Here is a 14,756-nt window from a genome sequence, read left to right on the forward strand (position 1 = left end):
TCTTCATATTGGTCCATGTTTTTTCTCCGTGGCATTTAATTCTTTATGTACTCCTTGTGTGTGGCCACTAGCTCTCTAAAGGTGGTCTTCTCTTATAAATTAGAATTCCAAGACGAGTTTTACCTTGCATATAGACATCTAAGGAAATGTACTTCCGCACAACCATATTATCATGTATATGAAGATGAAAACTATGTTGTAGGTTGCCAGTGATGTTTTTTCAGACTTTTAGAAATTGATCATTTTTTGGTATGGTTTCTTACTAAGTTTACTCCATTGCTAACATTCTAAATTTTCTATTGCTTAATCCTTTTAATATGTTAAATTATTCTAGACATTTAGGCCAGTAGTGTAGAAGATAATTCAAGACGCAAATTCTCTAAGTTACCTCTTTAACAGAATGGTATTTTAAATCATTGCTGATATATAAGCTATTTATCAGTTCATCCAAGGCTAATGAATTTACCAAGTACTGGTTTCTGGAAATACAAAGTATACTTATCTTTGTCTCATTTTAAAGCTTTTTTTTTTCCCATTCTTGTATTTCCTCTGGGTGAACATTGTTGTTGCCATCCTGAAGGACAACTTAAATTTGAATTACATTCATTGCTATTTCTAATAATTTAAAAATCCCACACCACTAAATATTTACATATTTGTTACATTTGTCTGTTTATATCCATTTTATTCCAGAATTGGCTTAAAGAGACTATGGTATAAAGGCTATTCTAAATCTCATTCGCTCAATATTATTTTACTGTTTTCATCTTAAATACAAAAAACTCATTGAGGTTTTCATGACTGTTCAATTGCAATAAAGTATATCAGTTTTGTCTTTTTAAAAATAAAAATGTTTTAATCATTCTCAAGGCTGTAGAGGAACCAATTATCCAATATCTGAAGTCCTTCTACTAAGATGGCAGCCATTGGGCAGATCCCAAATTTTTCTATTAAAAAGAACTGTAAGTGGATACCCAAGGGAATCTAAGGTTATATGTAAAAATACACTCTTTATTTTATATGCTTTTAAAACTGCTGATTCAGTCTATGCCAAAGATTTATAATTCAAACTACTTCTAATTCTTTTTTTATTGTGAAAGCCATCAATTGAAGACCAACATATTTGCCTAAAGAAGAGCAAGAAAAATTTTAGCACTTGAAAAAGACTAAATTTTTTTAAAAAGCATGGCTAAGAAATAAATATCATTGCTCATCGAAATAATTTAGTCTCTTGGGAATGAGTCCATGCTGCAGAACCATTCCATTTTTTTTTTTTTTTTTTTTTTTGGTTTAGAGCGCTACTCCATTGATTAAGTGTATATTAAAGATACTTTTAAAGCTTCCAAGTTCCAAGGCTTTCATATAGCTAAATAACTATAGTATGTCCATGAAGCTAAGGGTTGGCTGCTCATATGGAAACAGACTATCAAAAATACTGTATCACCAGAGCTTAAGAGTGCTCTGTGATTAGCCTCATTTTAATATTTAATAAAGAGCAAATTAAACATGATTATAAAAACAAGATGCTATAGTTTTAAAAGAAATGGACTAATTTCTTTTCAGCAAGAATGTTAAAAGCAATCCTTGATTTGAGAAAATGTCTGTTTTTATTCTGAACATTTAATCATTGTGCATTGAATAAAAGAGTCTATTCACAAAACTTTAAAGAATATTTCTCTCTACTAACAGAGCCAGAGAAACACACTGTCAAACTAAAATCAGAAAAATTTATCTCTGCTGTCTCTCAATATCTTGTTCTGAACTATCTCATCATTTCCTCTCCTTTCTACACTTTCTTTTTCATAAGCTTTAGGATTGCTGTGCTGCTGGATAAAATCCTAACTTGTTATGCTAATATTTTTGTCAATACTTGTATTTTTCAAAGAAAGGTGACCAAAGAAGGCAAAGTAAACACATAGGATGATATCAGAAAACACATAATTTTATGTTTCATTTACAGCTCACATCAAGAGTTATCTTTAGATGAGTCTTTTCTGCAGAGGGGCACACTGACATTACAAAGGTCTGAAAGGGAGGGCAGATACAAGAGGGAGGAATTCTGCACACAAGACGAAACACTCTGCGTAACTTGCCATCTACAATTTCTAAGAGCCAGAGGCTGGCCATGGAAAGTGTTAACACTGGAGGCGCTGCCATGCTTAAATTCTTGACACAACTTAAAAAGAACTTGACACGAGCCTTTTTTGGTGTTCCTAAATTTGAATAGAGATGTCAAGTTTTATTCGAAGCTATTTGTGAAGCACATAGAGTAAAAAGTCAGTCTGCATACAGTAAGAAAAAAGGAATTGCTAAAAACCAGAGTCAAGATAATGAAGGACTTGCATTGCTATTTGGCAACACTGAAGTTAGTAAAAAGTTTTTAATTAAATTATAGATATTGGGTAAGAATCAGTTGCAAGAAGGCATAATTAATAGGGTAATGCTGGCCACCATGAAATTTAATTGTCTTGCATTTCTGAATCTACATTATCCAACACAACCCTGTTAAGATGACAAGAAAAGTTTCCAAACTAAATTGCACTGTATGACATCAGTGCAGTAGAAAACATCCTAAAAAGTAATTTTATTTTTTTCTTCAAACTTCTGGCATTAATTTAGATTAGGAATCTAATCTAAAGGAATCATTTTCAGCCTTCTATAATTAAAAGCGGTTTTCAAATGCTCTTCATTAGTAATTGTAATCACGACTCCTTCCTCGAAGTGGAAGAGCTAATAATACCTTAATATCATAAGCAATGCCTCTTTCGAATAAATGACTAGAAGATAAAGCACTGGATAAAAATTCATAAATAACTATGAAACTTCTGCTGCTGCTACAATAAGTGACTAAGACACACTAACAGAGGTACCACCATATTGAAATAAAATGAAAAATATGCTTAAAGCTCAAAACACAACTTAATTTCACAGATTCGAACATTTGCTATACTATTAAGAATAAAATATAAATATTGAATATTAAATTTCTATTATGCATTGTAAGTTATGTTACAATACACATATACTTAGGGAGCAAAAAGCACGTTTTTATCAGGAAGAGAATTGATCAGATCGTTTTCTTACTATAACAGGGTCATTTAAAAATTTAGATTTGAAAAGTAAGTAAACGTGTGAATTAAAGTACTAATTCTGAAAATATTTATAACATTAAAAAGATAATGGTGAATGAAAAAACCTACAACCAGGATTAACTATTTGAATCAAAACATAAATAATTCAGGATAAATATTTTTTAAAAATAGAAGTATCAAGCAAAAGTTGATGCACAGAGTACAATAGACAAATATAATATGAATTTTTAAAATTAATTGTGTTACAATAGATATTAGTAGATATATATTAAGATATTATAGACATATCTATAGAGGATGAAGATATTCCAAGACATGTAGGTGAGGGGGGAAAGTAGTGAAATAAAATATTTTTCACAAAGCAAAATATTAAAATTATAGTAACACCCACCTTTTTAGAGTGGTCCCCTCCAACAGACTGTTCTTCCGCCTCCACCACTGGCACCGGACAGGGTGGCAGGCTGGGGCTGAAGGCCATGAGGTCCGCCTTGGGCGGCCCCTCCCCAGAGCACACCCTCTGCCGCCTCTGCTGCGAGTACGACCAGCTCCCCACCGCGCTCGAGCACAGCAGCACGCGCTTCCCCGGCCCGCACGCGCCCTCGCTGGGCGGCGCCGAGCACCGCAGCGCCGTGTACAGCAGCAGCGTGAGCACCAGCAGGCTGGACACCGCGCAGATCGCCACGATCAGGTACACGTTCACGTCCACCAGCGCCGTCTCGGCGACCGCAGCACCGGAAGACGCACGTAACGAGGACTTCGGCACCTGGCCGCCGTCCGCCAGCGACAGCAGCACGGTGGCCGTGGCCGCCAGCGCCGGCTCGCCGTGGTCCTTCACCAGCACCAGCAGGCGCTGGCGCGGCGCGTCCGCCTCGTCCAGGGCGCGCGTCGTGCTGATCTCGCCCGTGTACAGCCCCACGCGGAACGGGCTGCGCTCAGCACCCGCCGCCGGCTGCAGCTCGTAAGACAGCCACGCGTTGTACCCAGAGTCCGCGTCCACCGCGCGCACCTTCGCCACCACGTGGCCCGCGTCCACAGACCGCGACACCACAACCTCGCTCTCCCTGCCGCCGCCGCCGCCCGCCCACGAAGGCAGCAGCGCGGGCGCGTTGTCGTTCTGGTCCAGCACGAACACCTGCAGCGTCACGTTGCTGCCCAGAGGCGGCACGCCCGCGTCGCGCGCGCTCACCTGGAACTGCAGCAGCTCCAGCTCCTCGTGGTCCAGAGGCTGCAGCGCGTACACCTTGCCGCTCTCCGCGTGCACAGACACGTAGCTCGACAGCGCGCGCTCGCCCACCCGCCGCTCCACCAGCGAGTAGGACACCCGCGCGTTCTCCTGCGCGTCCACGTCCCGCGCCCACACCGTGAAGATGTGGCAGCCGGGCGGGTTGTTCTCCTTCACGAACACCGTGTACTCGGGCTGCGCGAAGGTCGGCGCGTTGTCGTTCACGTCGGCCACTTCCACGGACAGGCTGGCGGTGGCCGACAGCGAGGGCGAGCCGCCGTCCCGCGCTGTCACCACCAATTTATAGTCCGACACGCTCTCGCGGTCCAGGGCGCTGTCCAGCACCAGCGAGTAGTAATTCTTGAAGGTGGACACCAGCTTGAAGGGGACATGGGACGTTAGGGAGCAGGTCACTTTGCCATTGACGCCAAAGTCACGGTCAGACACGCTGATCAAGGCGATGACAGTGCCCACCTGGGCATCTTCTAGCACTGGAAGAGACAGTGAAGTGACAACCACCTCAGGTGAATTGTCATTTTCATCCAGGATTTCCACTAGGACAGTGCAGTGACCAACCATAGGTGGGTTTCCTTTATCTGTAACATCTACATGAATTTCGTAAGTGTTACTGTCCTCAAAGTCAATGGCATCATTTACTCTTATTTCTCCGGTCCTTTCATTCATTAGAAATTTCCTTCTTATGCTGGGCGTAACCAAAGAGCTAAATGAATATATCAGTTCTTTGTTTATTTCTTCATCCGCATCAGAAGCATTTAGCCATATTACTAACGTTTGGTTCGGTGCATTTTCATACATCTTAACTTCATAAATGGATCGGTCAAATATAGGGGCATTATCATTGGCATCCAATATCAAGATCAGCAGAGAAACAGATCCGGTAAGTTCCGGTTTGCCTCCATCAGTTGCAGTTAATAACAATGGAAGCTGAGGATTTTCTTCCCGATCCAGCAGTTTTCGTAGAACAAGTACTGGGAATTTGCCTTTGTCTTTTTTGTTTATAATATCAAGAATGAAAAACTCATTTGGACTGAGTCTGTACGTGAGCATTGCGTTTTCTCCAACATCTGCATCAGATGCGCCTTCTAGTGGAAATCTGGAGTCAAGCAACCGGGATTCGGGTATTGAGAGCTTTTGTTCTGCGACGGAGAACACCGGCGGGTTGTCATTAATGTCTTTGATCTCCACCTCCACGTGGAAAACCTGCAGCGGCCGCTCCACCACCACCTCCAGGTGGATGCTGCACTCCGCGCTCCGCCCGCACAGCTCCTCGCGGTCGATCCGCGAATTCACAAACAAAATGCCATTCTGCAGATTTACCTCCAGGAGGTCCCCGCGGCCTTTGGACGCCACCCGGAACAGGCGCGGCACCAGCTCGGCCAGCTCCAGCCCCAGGTCCTGCGCGATGCGGCCCACGAAGGTGCCGTGTTTGGCCTCCTCGGGGACCGAGTAGTGGATCTGGCCGCTCCCGGTCTCCCACGACGCTAGGAGCAGAAGCGAAAGCAGCAAGTGCCGAGTTCTCAGGCGTCTGGGTCTGTAGACGAACATCATACACACCTTTCCCCTGTTCTACAAATCTATGAGTCAGCGTTGTAGGAGACTCACACGCCCTGAATTTTCCTGCTGGATTGCTTACATTCAATTTTATTGAAATGGCTGAGATCTCAGAATGAAGCTCTTTCCTGGTCGTTGAGAAACACAGGTTTCTGCCTTTGTTCTAAAAACCCATTTTGTGGAAGACAGCGACATCCGGTGGCTTAATGTGTAAGTACAATTCCATTACATTCCTTCTCTTTCATTCAAATCTTCCCCTCCACCCACCGCCCGCCACCCCGCCACCGCTCCCGATTTGATACTTTAATTCTGTAAGAGCGCAGTTCAGCCGTGGGAGGCCCCTCACTGTCAGCCATTAGCTGCAGACAGCCCTCCATGCTTCTGATTCAGGGTCGCAGCCGCTCTCAACACAGAAACAGGCTCTCGCACACTCACCCCTGTACCCCCCAGCGCCCCCCAGGGTCCTGCTGCCCTGACCGCCTGCAGGGAGGGGCCTCAATAGCTGTTCCCATCCCCACCCGTCCTCCTCGCGCCCAGGGCGCCCACAGCCCCTCTTGGACTTCCTGGTCCCTGAGAAGGGTCGGGTGCAGACGGGGGCAGCGCTCCAGGGCGGTGGTGAGAGCTGCTGTGGCAGGAGAGGAGGTGGAGGGGACTCCATGCGCTCCCGGTGAGCCGGGTTTGGGCCCTGAGAACTTCAGGGGGCTGATAGGGGCCTGGGCGCTGCTGCTGAGGCTCCTGGGGGAGTGCAGCTTGGGCTGGAAGGCGAAGCCCTCCTTGACGCTGACCACGACCGTGGGCGCCACCTACGTACATAGGTAGAGTCCAGGAAGGCTTGGCTGGCCTCTGGCTGAGGGCCCGGTTGTCCACCTTGTCGACACTATTTTATATATTTCTACCTCTATGGACTGTCAAAACCTAACATTATGTCTCTTTTAAAAGTAGTAACAATCGCTGCCCATCGCGATTGCCAATCTCTAGTAAATGTAGAATCTCAGAGAAGTAATTCTTTCCCTAACCATGATTATCATCTCATTAGCTAAATTTGAAAATACCCTTAGTATCTGTATAATAATGAGCATAGTCATATTTTGTTGGATGACAAATTTAGGTATCATTAATTTCTGACAATTCATTTCTCTTTGTCATTATTTTGAGATTAAAGAAACCTTATTCAGTCACTAATCTGAAGCATCAAGTCCCTGTGAGGCATCCACGTGTTCTAAAAGAGAACACTGGCTTTAACATCAGAAATCTCTCCATCCTGATCCCTATTCCCCAACTTACTAGTTGTGTGACTTGGGGAAAATAATTTAACCTCTCTCGGTCTCAATTCCCACTTTTAAAACGTTTGTATAATAATATGGCAGTTGTGTATATTAAGTGCCAAGTCTAGTACCTTAAGAAGAGCGAATGCTTCATAAATGGCAATTATTCTCAGGGCTCAATTTAGCCACACTTATTTTCATAATGCTGAAGACCAAACTGGTTCCTTGGGGGAAATTATTACCAATAGAATATTGTAACTCTACAATGCCTTCACTACTGCTCCTGCTCAGGCTGAGGAGAGCCTCCTGTCTTTAAGAAAACATAAAAGACTTCTGTGAGAAATCAGTTAAGGAGAAGTTTCACTTTTTTATATACATCTTACATGGGCAAAAAGAACTTTAATTATGTTTATAAATAAAATAATTTAAAAATGTATTATTTCTGCTTTCATAGACAATTACTTTCATCTTTGTTATACTTAGCTTTTCAAATACCCCCAGATACATAGTTTTTTAATTATCTAATAGTTTTATCAGTGTCAATAAAGTTTTTCATCACCAGCTGCCATAAGAATATTTTTTGGAATCAAATATGCAGTAACTTAAATTCTCCATTAATATATCTATGCGACAAAAAAAAAAAAAAAACAACTTAATGTTTCTCTTTAAGGAAACTTAATAGGACCTTTGGTCTTGTCCAAAGGTTAATTTCTTTACTTTAATGATGTTATGGTTTATAAAAGAGATACTTTTAAGAAGTCAACAATTTTGAACTCTTTTAGTTTTTATTTAGAGCTGAAGTAGCTCAACATTTATGAATAACAAAATTGATGGAAATGAGGGTTATTTGGATTATTGACTTATGTGTGCTACTAAATTGTTTTTATACTTCTTTACTTATTTTAAATGATTCTCATGTCAGAGTATATTCAAATGCTGGTTTTAAGAGTTACTTTTCTTATGAAGCATAAATTAAAGTGTAATGAGTTATTTATCCAACCACAATACCAATGCTTCTTTTGAGCTACTATCTGGAGTCTTAAAATAAGTTTATCATTGATTAATCATCTCAACACAAAGTAATAACATAAACTAAGCTTCAGTCCTCTTAATGTACTTTTTATACTAGGTAATAGCATAAGTGTCTGAAAACAGATCTCCAATAATGAGTAATAAGTAGGGTGTAGTTGAATTACATTTCACCATATAATAGGAATTTGCTTTGCCCAGCATCTCATAGGACTATGTAATCTGAAATTTCAGTTGGATAAGAATCACCCAAGGTGTTTGTTAAATGCAAATTTGCTGGTACCACTTATTTCTGAAATTCTGAGGTGGAGTCTGAAAACTAGAATTTAACAAACACAGTGAACATTATCAGATCTAATAATAGTCTGACCATATACCCTAATTTGCCTGGGATATGCTTTATTAATGCTGAAGTACTGTATACCTCCTTATAGCACCCTGTTTACTCACAGAAGTGTCTGATATTGGCTCATAACTTAGCCCTATCCAGAAAATACAAATTACACACTAGCATGGAGAAGCTTCATTATTGGCTTCATGATTCTGCTTGAATTGGGGAATGCTGCTATAGAAGCACAGAGGGGCATCTATTAGGCCCCTCTACAATACTAAAGTGTCTTCTACATTCCCACTTCTGTATTTAGAACTTCTCATCTGTTTTGAATCCTAACCTTCCTGGGTTCGAATGTACTCATACTTCCTGATGACCAAAAAAATAAATTCATTACTGAGATGTTCACTTAGCTTCTGCAAATTTGCATATGATGGCAGTCCATATTTTGGGAGAGAATAAGGGTTAATATAAAGGACTAAATTACCAATTATATCAATAAAACCATCAATAATAAATAATAAAATGCATAATTATAAAAGAAATAGTAATTACCTAATAAATAATTCTAGCTCTAAGAGAATAAAGATGGATTTTGGGGAGATGGCATTTGTAGCACTCCTTAAACAATATAACATATTCCAATACCCCAGCCCAAGTTCAAATAGCACATGAAACCTGAAAAAAAAAAAGGAAGGACAGAGATATTCAAAGGCATAAGTCTAGATTAAGGTGAGTTGTGCTGACAGAAATAGGTTTTACCACAGATGTTCAGAAACTATTCAAGTTTTCAAAGAAATAAAATGAAAAAATAGATTGTTTCATAGCATATACCAAACAGGTGTTTTATAGAATGAAATTAAAATTACTGAAATATTTTAGACAATTTTACTTGCATTTTCACGGTTACACTAATGTGGCTCTATTCTAAAGGCTGCTCTGATCTTGCTCCACAGAGTTTTTAATTAAGGACACCTTGTGAAATACCTAACACAATAAAAAATAAAATACCTGAATAGTAATATTAACCACATCACAAAATCTAAAATACAAAGGGAGTTTTAAATATAAATTAGAAAATAAAAGCTTGAACTAATAAGAAGAGTGTGAAGAACCACCAACTTGAAAGTTACAAACCGCAATTTAGGAAATGTAAGTTTCTCATGCAGAAACTTTAAAGTTGCATCACCTACTATCCAGGTTTCTCTCTTTTGGAACATTAAAGAAAAAGCAAACAATCATAGAATCTGATAAGGGTAATTTTTTAAGTCCTGGAGTATAAATTACAAGAGAAGTCAAAGTGTAGAATGTAGGTAGATCTCCTATATCATTACCAGAAAATTTCTATAAATGGGAGAAAGTATTCTTGAAGAATGTAACAGTCAGAAAGTATTTTCTCCAATATCAATTAAATATAAATTTCAATAAAGTTTCCAAATGTAGAAAAGACTCTCAATCAACATTTTTTATGATCTACATTATCAGACATATAGAAACATATTCTACAGTTTTTGTAAGAATTATATTTGTAATATTATTGTTAGAATTACATTCCTAAAGTTAAATAACTATTTTCAGGTGTATGCTGAAATTACAGACACTGAGTAGTGCTGGTCAACCATGTCCCTAGAAGCTCTCTATCCAGACAAAGGTAGAAAACTACATCGTTGACAAGTTAACAGTTACTACATATTTATGCTATGAGGTTACTCAAAAGCAATGCTATCAGACTAAAATATTACCCTACACTAGTAATGAAAAAAAAAAGAGTCGTGTTGAAGTATACTTAATGTGTTACAACTAAATCGGTTATCACTATAGTTTTCAGGTATGCTGATATCAGTAGTTTAGTAATTCAATGAGACTTGCATAACAGGTTTCAAATAAAAGTGACTCAGCGCCCAACAAATAATTGTTCAATGTACGGCTTACAATGATTATCAGTTGGAAGTAAAAACAAACACAAAATTAGCTATAATTTTAAAGTATTCAGTCATTGGTAGTAATTTTTTTAAAATTAGGCTGGATGTCTAAAAATAAATGGGAAAACTAAGTGTACTGCATAAATAATATTTTCTGGAAAAACAAATAAATATATTAATAAATAACACAAAGAGTAACTCACCTTCCCAGAGGAGTCCAAAGAAGCTTCTGGATCTCCCGCTGCAACTACAGATCCCGGAGGACCCGGAGGAAGACTGGGGCTGAAGGCCATGAGGTCCACCTTGGGCGGCCCCTCCCCAGAGCACACCCTCTGCCGCCTCTGCTGCGAGTACGACCAGCTCCCCACCGCGCTCGAGCACAGCAGCACGCGCTTCCCCGGCCCGCACGCGCCCTCGCTGGGCGGCGCCGAGCACCGCAGCGCCGTGTACAGCAGCAGCGTGAGCACCAGCAGGCTGGACACCGCGCAGATCGCCACGATCAGGTACACGTTCACGTCCACCAGCGCCGTCTCGGCGACCGCAGCACCGGAAGACGCACGTAACGAGGACTTCGGCACCTGGCCGCCGTCCGCCAGCGACAGCAGCACGGTGGCCGTGGCCGCCAGCGCCGGCTCGCCGTGGTCCTTCACCAGCACCAGCAGGCGCTGGCGCGGCGCGTCCGCCTCGTCCAGGGCGCGCGTCGTGCTGATCTCGCCCGTGTACAGCCCCACGCGGAACGGGCTGCGCTCACCACCCGCCGCCGGCTGCAGCTCGTAAGACAGCCACGCGTTGTACCCAGAGTCCGCGTCCACCGCGCGCACCTTCGCCACCACGTGGCCCGCGTCCACAGACCGCGACACCACCACCTCGCTCTCCCTGCCGCCGCCGCCGCCCGCCCACGAAGGCAGCAGCGCGGGCGCGTTGTCGTTCTGGTCCAGCACGAACACCTGCAGCGTCACGTTGCTGCCCAGAGGCGGCACGCCCGCGTCGCGCGCGCTCACCTGGAACTGCAGCAGCTCCAGCTCCTCGTGGTCCAGAGGCTGCAGCGCGTACACCTTGCCGCTCTCCGCGTGCACAGACACGTAGCTCGACAGCGCGCGCTCGCCCACCCGCCGCTCCACCAGCGAGTAGGACACCCGCGCGTTCTCCTGCGCGTCCACGTCCCGCGCCCACACCGTGAAGATGTGGCAGCCGGGCGGGTTGTTCTCCTTCACGAACACCGTGTACTCGGGCTGCGCGAAGGTCGGCGCGTTGTCGTTCACGTCGGCCACCTCCACGGACAGGCTGGCGGTGGCCGACAGCGAGGGCGAGCCGCCGTCCCGCGCTGTCACCACCAATTTATAGTCCGACACGCTCTCGCGGTCCAGGGCGCTGTCCAGCACCAGCGAGTAGTAATTCTTGAAGGTGGACACCAGCCTGAAGGGCCTGTGGGGCATCAGGGAGCAGCTCACCTGGCCATTGGAGCCAGCGTCTCGGTCGGACACGCTGAGTAGCGCAATCGCGGTACCCAGGGGAGCGTCCTCCCTCACTGGAAGGGATAATGAAGTCACGGAAATCTGAGGCACATTATCATTAACATCTAAGACTTTTACCAAAACTGTGCAATGGCCCACCATCGGTGGGTGGCCTCTGTCCGTGGCGTCAATGCGGAATTTATAGGAATTCACTTTTTCAAAGTCCAGAGTCTTTCGAATTGTTAGTTCTCCGGTATTGGAATCCATGCTGAACTGGTCGATAACCACGGGCGGAACAAGGCTATTAAAAGAATAAAAAATCTCCTGATTGGATCCTTCGTCGGCATCAGAAGCATTCAGCCTGATAACTACCGTCCCGTTGTCTGAGTTTTCGAATATTCTCACTTCATATTCAGACTGTGGGAAACTGGGGGCGTTGTCATTCACGTCCAGCACAGTGACCAGAACCTGAAGGGCGCCAGTGAGCTCAGGTTTGCCTCCGTCAGTGGCCGTGAGCAGTAAGGCATGTTCGGGAGTTTCCTCTCGGTCCAGAGATTTCCTTAACAAGAGCTCAACTTGCTTATTCTCCTCATTCTTTGAATTCACATCTAGCATGAAGTAATCACTATAGCTAAGCTTATAGGTTAAAACGGAGTTAGCTCCAATATCTGCATCCCAAGCACCCTCTAGCGGAAACCGAGAATCTGGCAATCTGGATTCTGAAACAAATAGCATTTGCTCCTTTACAGGGAACACAGGGGGGTTGTCGTTAATGTCCTTCACCTCCACCTCCACGTGGAAAACCTGCAGCGGCCGCTCCACCACCACCTCCAGGTGGATGCTGCACTCCGCGCTCCGCCCGCACAGCTCCTCGCGGTCGATCCGCGAATTCACAAACAAAATGCCATTCTGCAGATTTACCTCCAGGAGGTCCCCGCGGCCTTTGGACGCCACCCGGAACAGGCGCGGCACCAGCTCGGCCAGCTCCAGCCCCAGGTCCTGCGCGATGCGGCCCACGAAGGTGCCGTGTTTGGCCTCCTCGGGGACCGAGTAGTGCACTTGGTCGCTCCCAGCCACCCAGGCAGCCAGGACCAGAAGCGAGAGAAGCAAACACCGGGCTTCCGGGCCTCCTCGCCAAGAAAACACCATGTCAAGTATTCGTTTTGTTGCTGTAAAAGAGCTTGTTTGATATAAAGACGAACTACTGCAACGCCTGGAGTCTTTAATTCAATTCCGCAGTCTCTGCCATTGTTCAGCATTTAGAGGTGGATACAGGACTAGGAGAGAAGTCTGGAGCTTGGCTAGACAGAACTTCTTTGTAGACAGCGACATCATGCGGCTCTGAAGGGTAATGATTATTGATTTCACTTACCTTTTCTAATAGGGTTCTTTTAATCCAGTGAATATTTTCTTTTCCTTTATCCTACTTAATAGAGGATCTTCGCCTTTAACAGTTGTAGAGGCATTTATACCGTCTGACTCCTTATATTAGTTTTGTTCCAGCTGGAGCTCTCTTTCTTCATAAAGAAATCTCTTCTCAATATTTTCAACATTGATATGTCCACCTCAAAAGTTAGTACTTAACTTATTCCTCTTAAATGTCTCCATAGTGGGTGATTAAGCTCTCCTTTGAATTCATGTATTAGCGATTCTCAATGGTAGAGTTTTCAAACAACTTGTGACCTTCCCATCACACAAGATTTTGACATACTTGAAATACCTTCAAAGGTGACTGTGATTTTTAAAAAAGCACCTTTCTTTGAGGAGATCTGTCTTAATATATTTAATTGGACTCTCTGTAGAGGCACTTGTCACTGACCTTGTATTCCAGTTACTTTGGGACAACAAAGAAATCCTTCTCTTACAATCAGAAAAGACTTCATAAAATATGTATTAACCAGCATCCTTTACATTAAAGGTTTTCTTAGGAGGTAAGAATATTTCATTAACTTAGCCCTAACTGAAGGTTCCTAATTTTTTAAACTTATGTAAAGGATCACATATGGCTTTTACTCAAGTCCCTAGCAATTCAGATGTGTGAAAATGTGATTAACATGTAATCACAGTGATGTTTTTGGTCATAAAATAAACATATTTAAAATTCTTACATAAGTGCAAGTGATACAGAAGAGGGGAATAAGCATTTTCTGTGAAATTACTTACATTGCCCTCACTTAGATGATCTATACAGTTCATTCTAAATAATGAGAAGAAATATGTAAAGATAACTGCATTACTAAACATCTCTATAAAAACTTTTTACCAATAAAAGAAAAATTCCATAGCCTTGGTATGTCAGAGATTAAATTTCTAGAAACAAATTACCTTGATAAGGAAGTGAATTGGTGAATAAAGATTGGAGTATGTATGAGGTATTTTATCAAAATCTAGTAATTCCCCCACCCCAAAAGTAGAATTTTAAAATCTTCTTAAAATATGCTTGGAAAAAGATTTTTAAAGGATATGTATGTGAGAATAAAAGAAAAATAAAGCAATAAAAATAGAATTATAATTACCATCATTGAGTTAGAATATCTATAGGTTTTCCGGCAAAACTGACTATTCTTTCAACAAGAGCAGCAAATTTTGTGTGATTATGATGGATACAAGTTACTGCTCAATGGTAAATAATTCCATTGAATATATAAAAAGATCTTGAGTTTTCAAATCTCTACCGGTACGTAAAAGAATACTGAAAACAACAAACAGACATCCTAAAATAACTTCCAAGGGTATGTTAAGATTTTTCCAACTATGAAAGTTGACAATAATTTCTAACCAATTAAAGTTTTTTAAATTAAAAGGTTTTACAGATTGTAAAAGTTGACAATATTAATGATTATTTGTGTTTTTAAGATTTTATTTATTT

At 42.3% G+C, this 14,756-nt stretch overlaps 2 protein-coding genes across 5 annotated transcripts in view; both read right to left on the reverse strand.

Moving 5' to 3' along the window:
* Positions 1 to 14,756, reverse strand: part of LOC129066617 (protocadherin alpha-C2) — a 156,373-nt gene that overhangs the window by 118,149 nt on the left and 23,468 nt on the right. Inside the window, exon 1 of one of the 4 annotated variants that reach the window (XM_054568322.1) lies at positions 10,637 to 13,036. The exons of the other annotated variants lie outside the window; for them this stretch is intronic. Coding sequence (XP_054424297.1) covers positions 10,637 to 13,036 — 2,400 coding nt within the window. Of the gene's footprint in view, positions 1 to 10,636; positions 13,037 to 14,756 lie in introns of those variants that run through there. 4 annotated transcript variants of the gene reach the window in all.
* On the reverse strand, positions 3,361 to 5,883 carry LOC129066744 (protocadherin alpha-10-like). The gene has a single exon (XM_054568584.1). The coding sequence runs from the start codon at positions 5,881 to 5,883 to the stop codon at positions 3,361 to 3,363; it is 2,523 nt and encodes an 840-aa protein (XP_054424559.1).

Source organism: Pteronotus mesoamericanus, unplaced genomic scaffold (assembly GCF_021234165.1).
Source record: "Pteronotus mesoamericanus isolate MK-2021 breed Mesoamerican mustached bat unplaced genomic scaffold, CSHL_Meso_final contig_2, whole genome shotgun sequence".
NCBI lineage: Eukaryota > Metazoa > Chordata > Mammalia > Chiroptera > Mormoopidae > Pteronotus > Pteronotus mesoamericanus.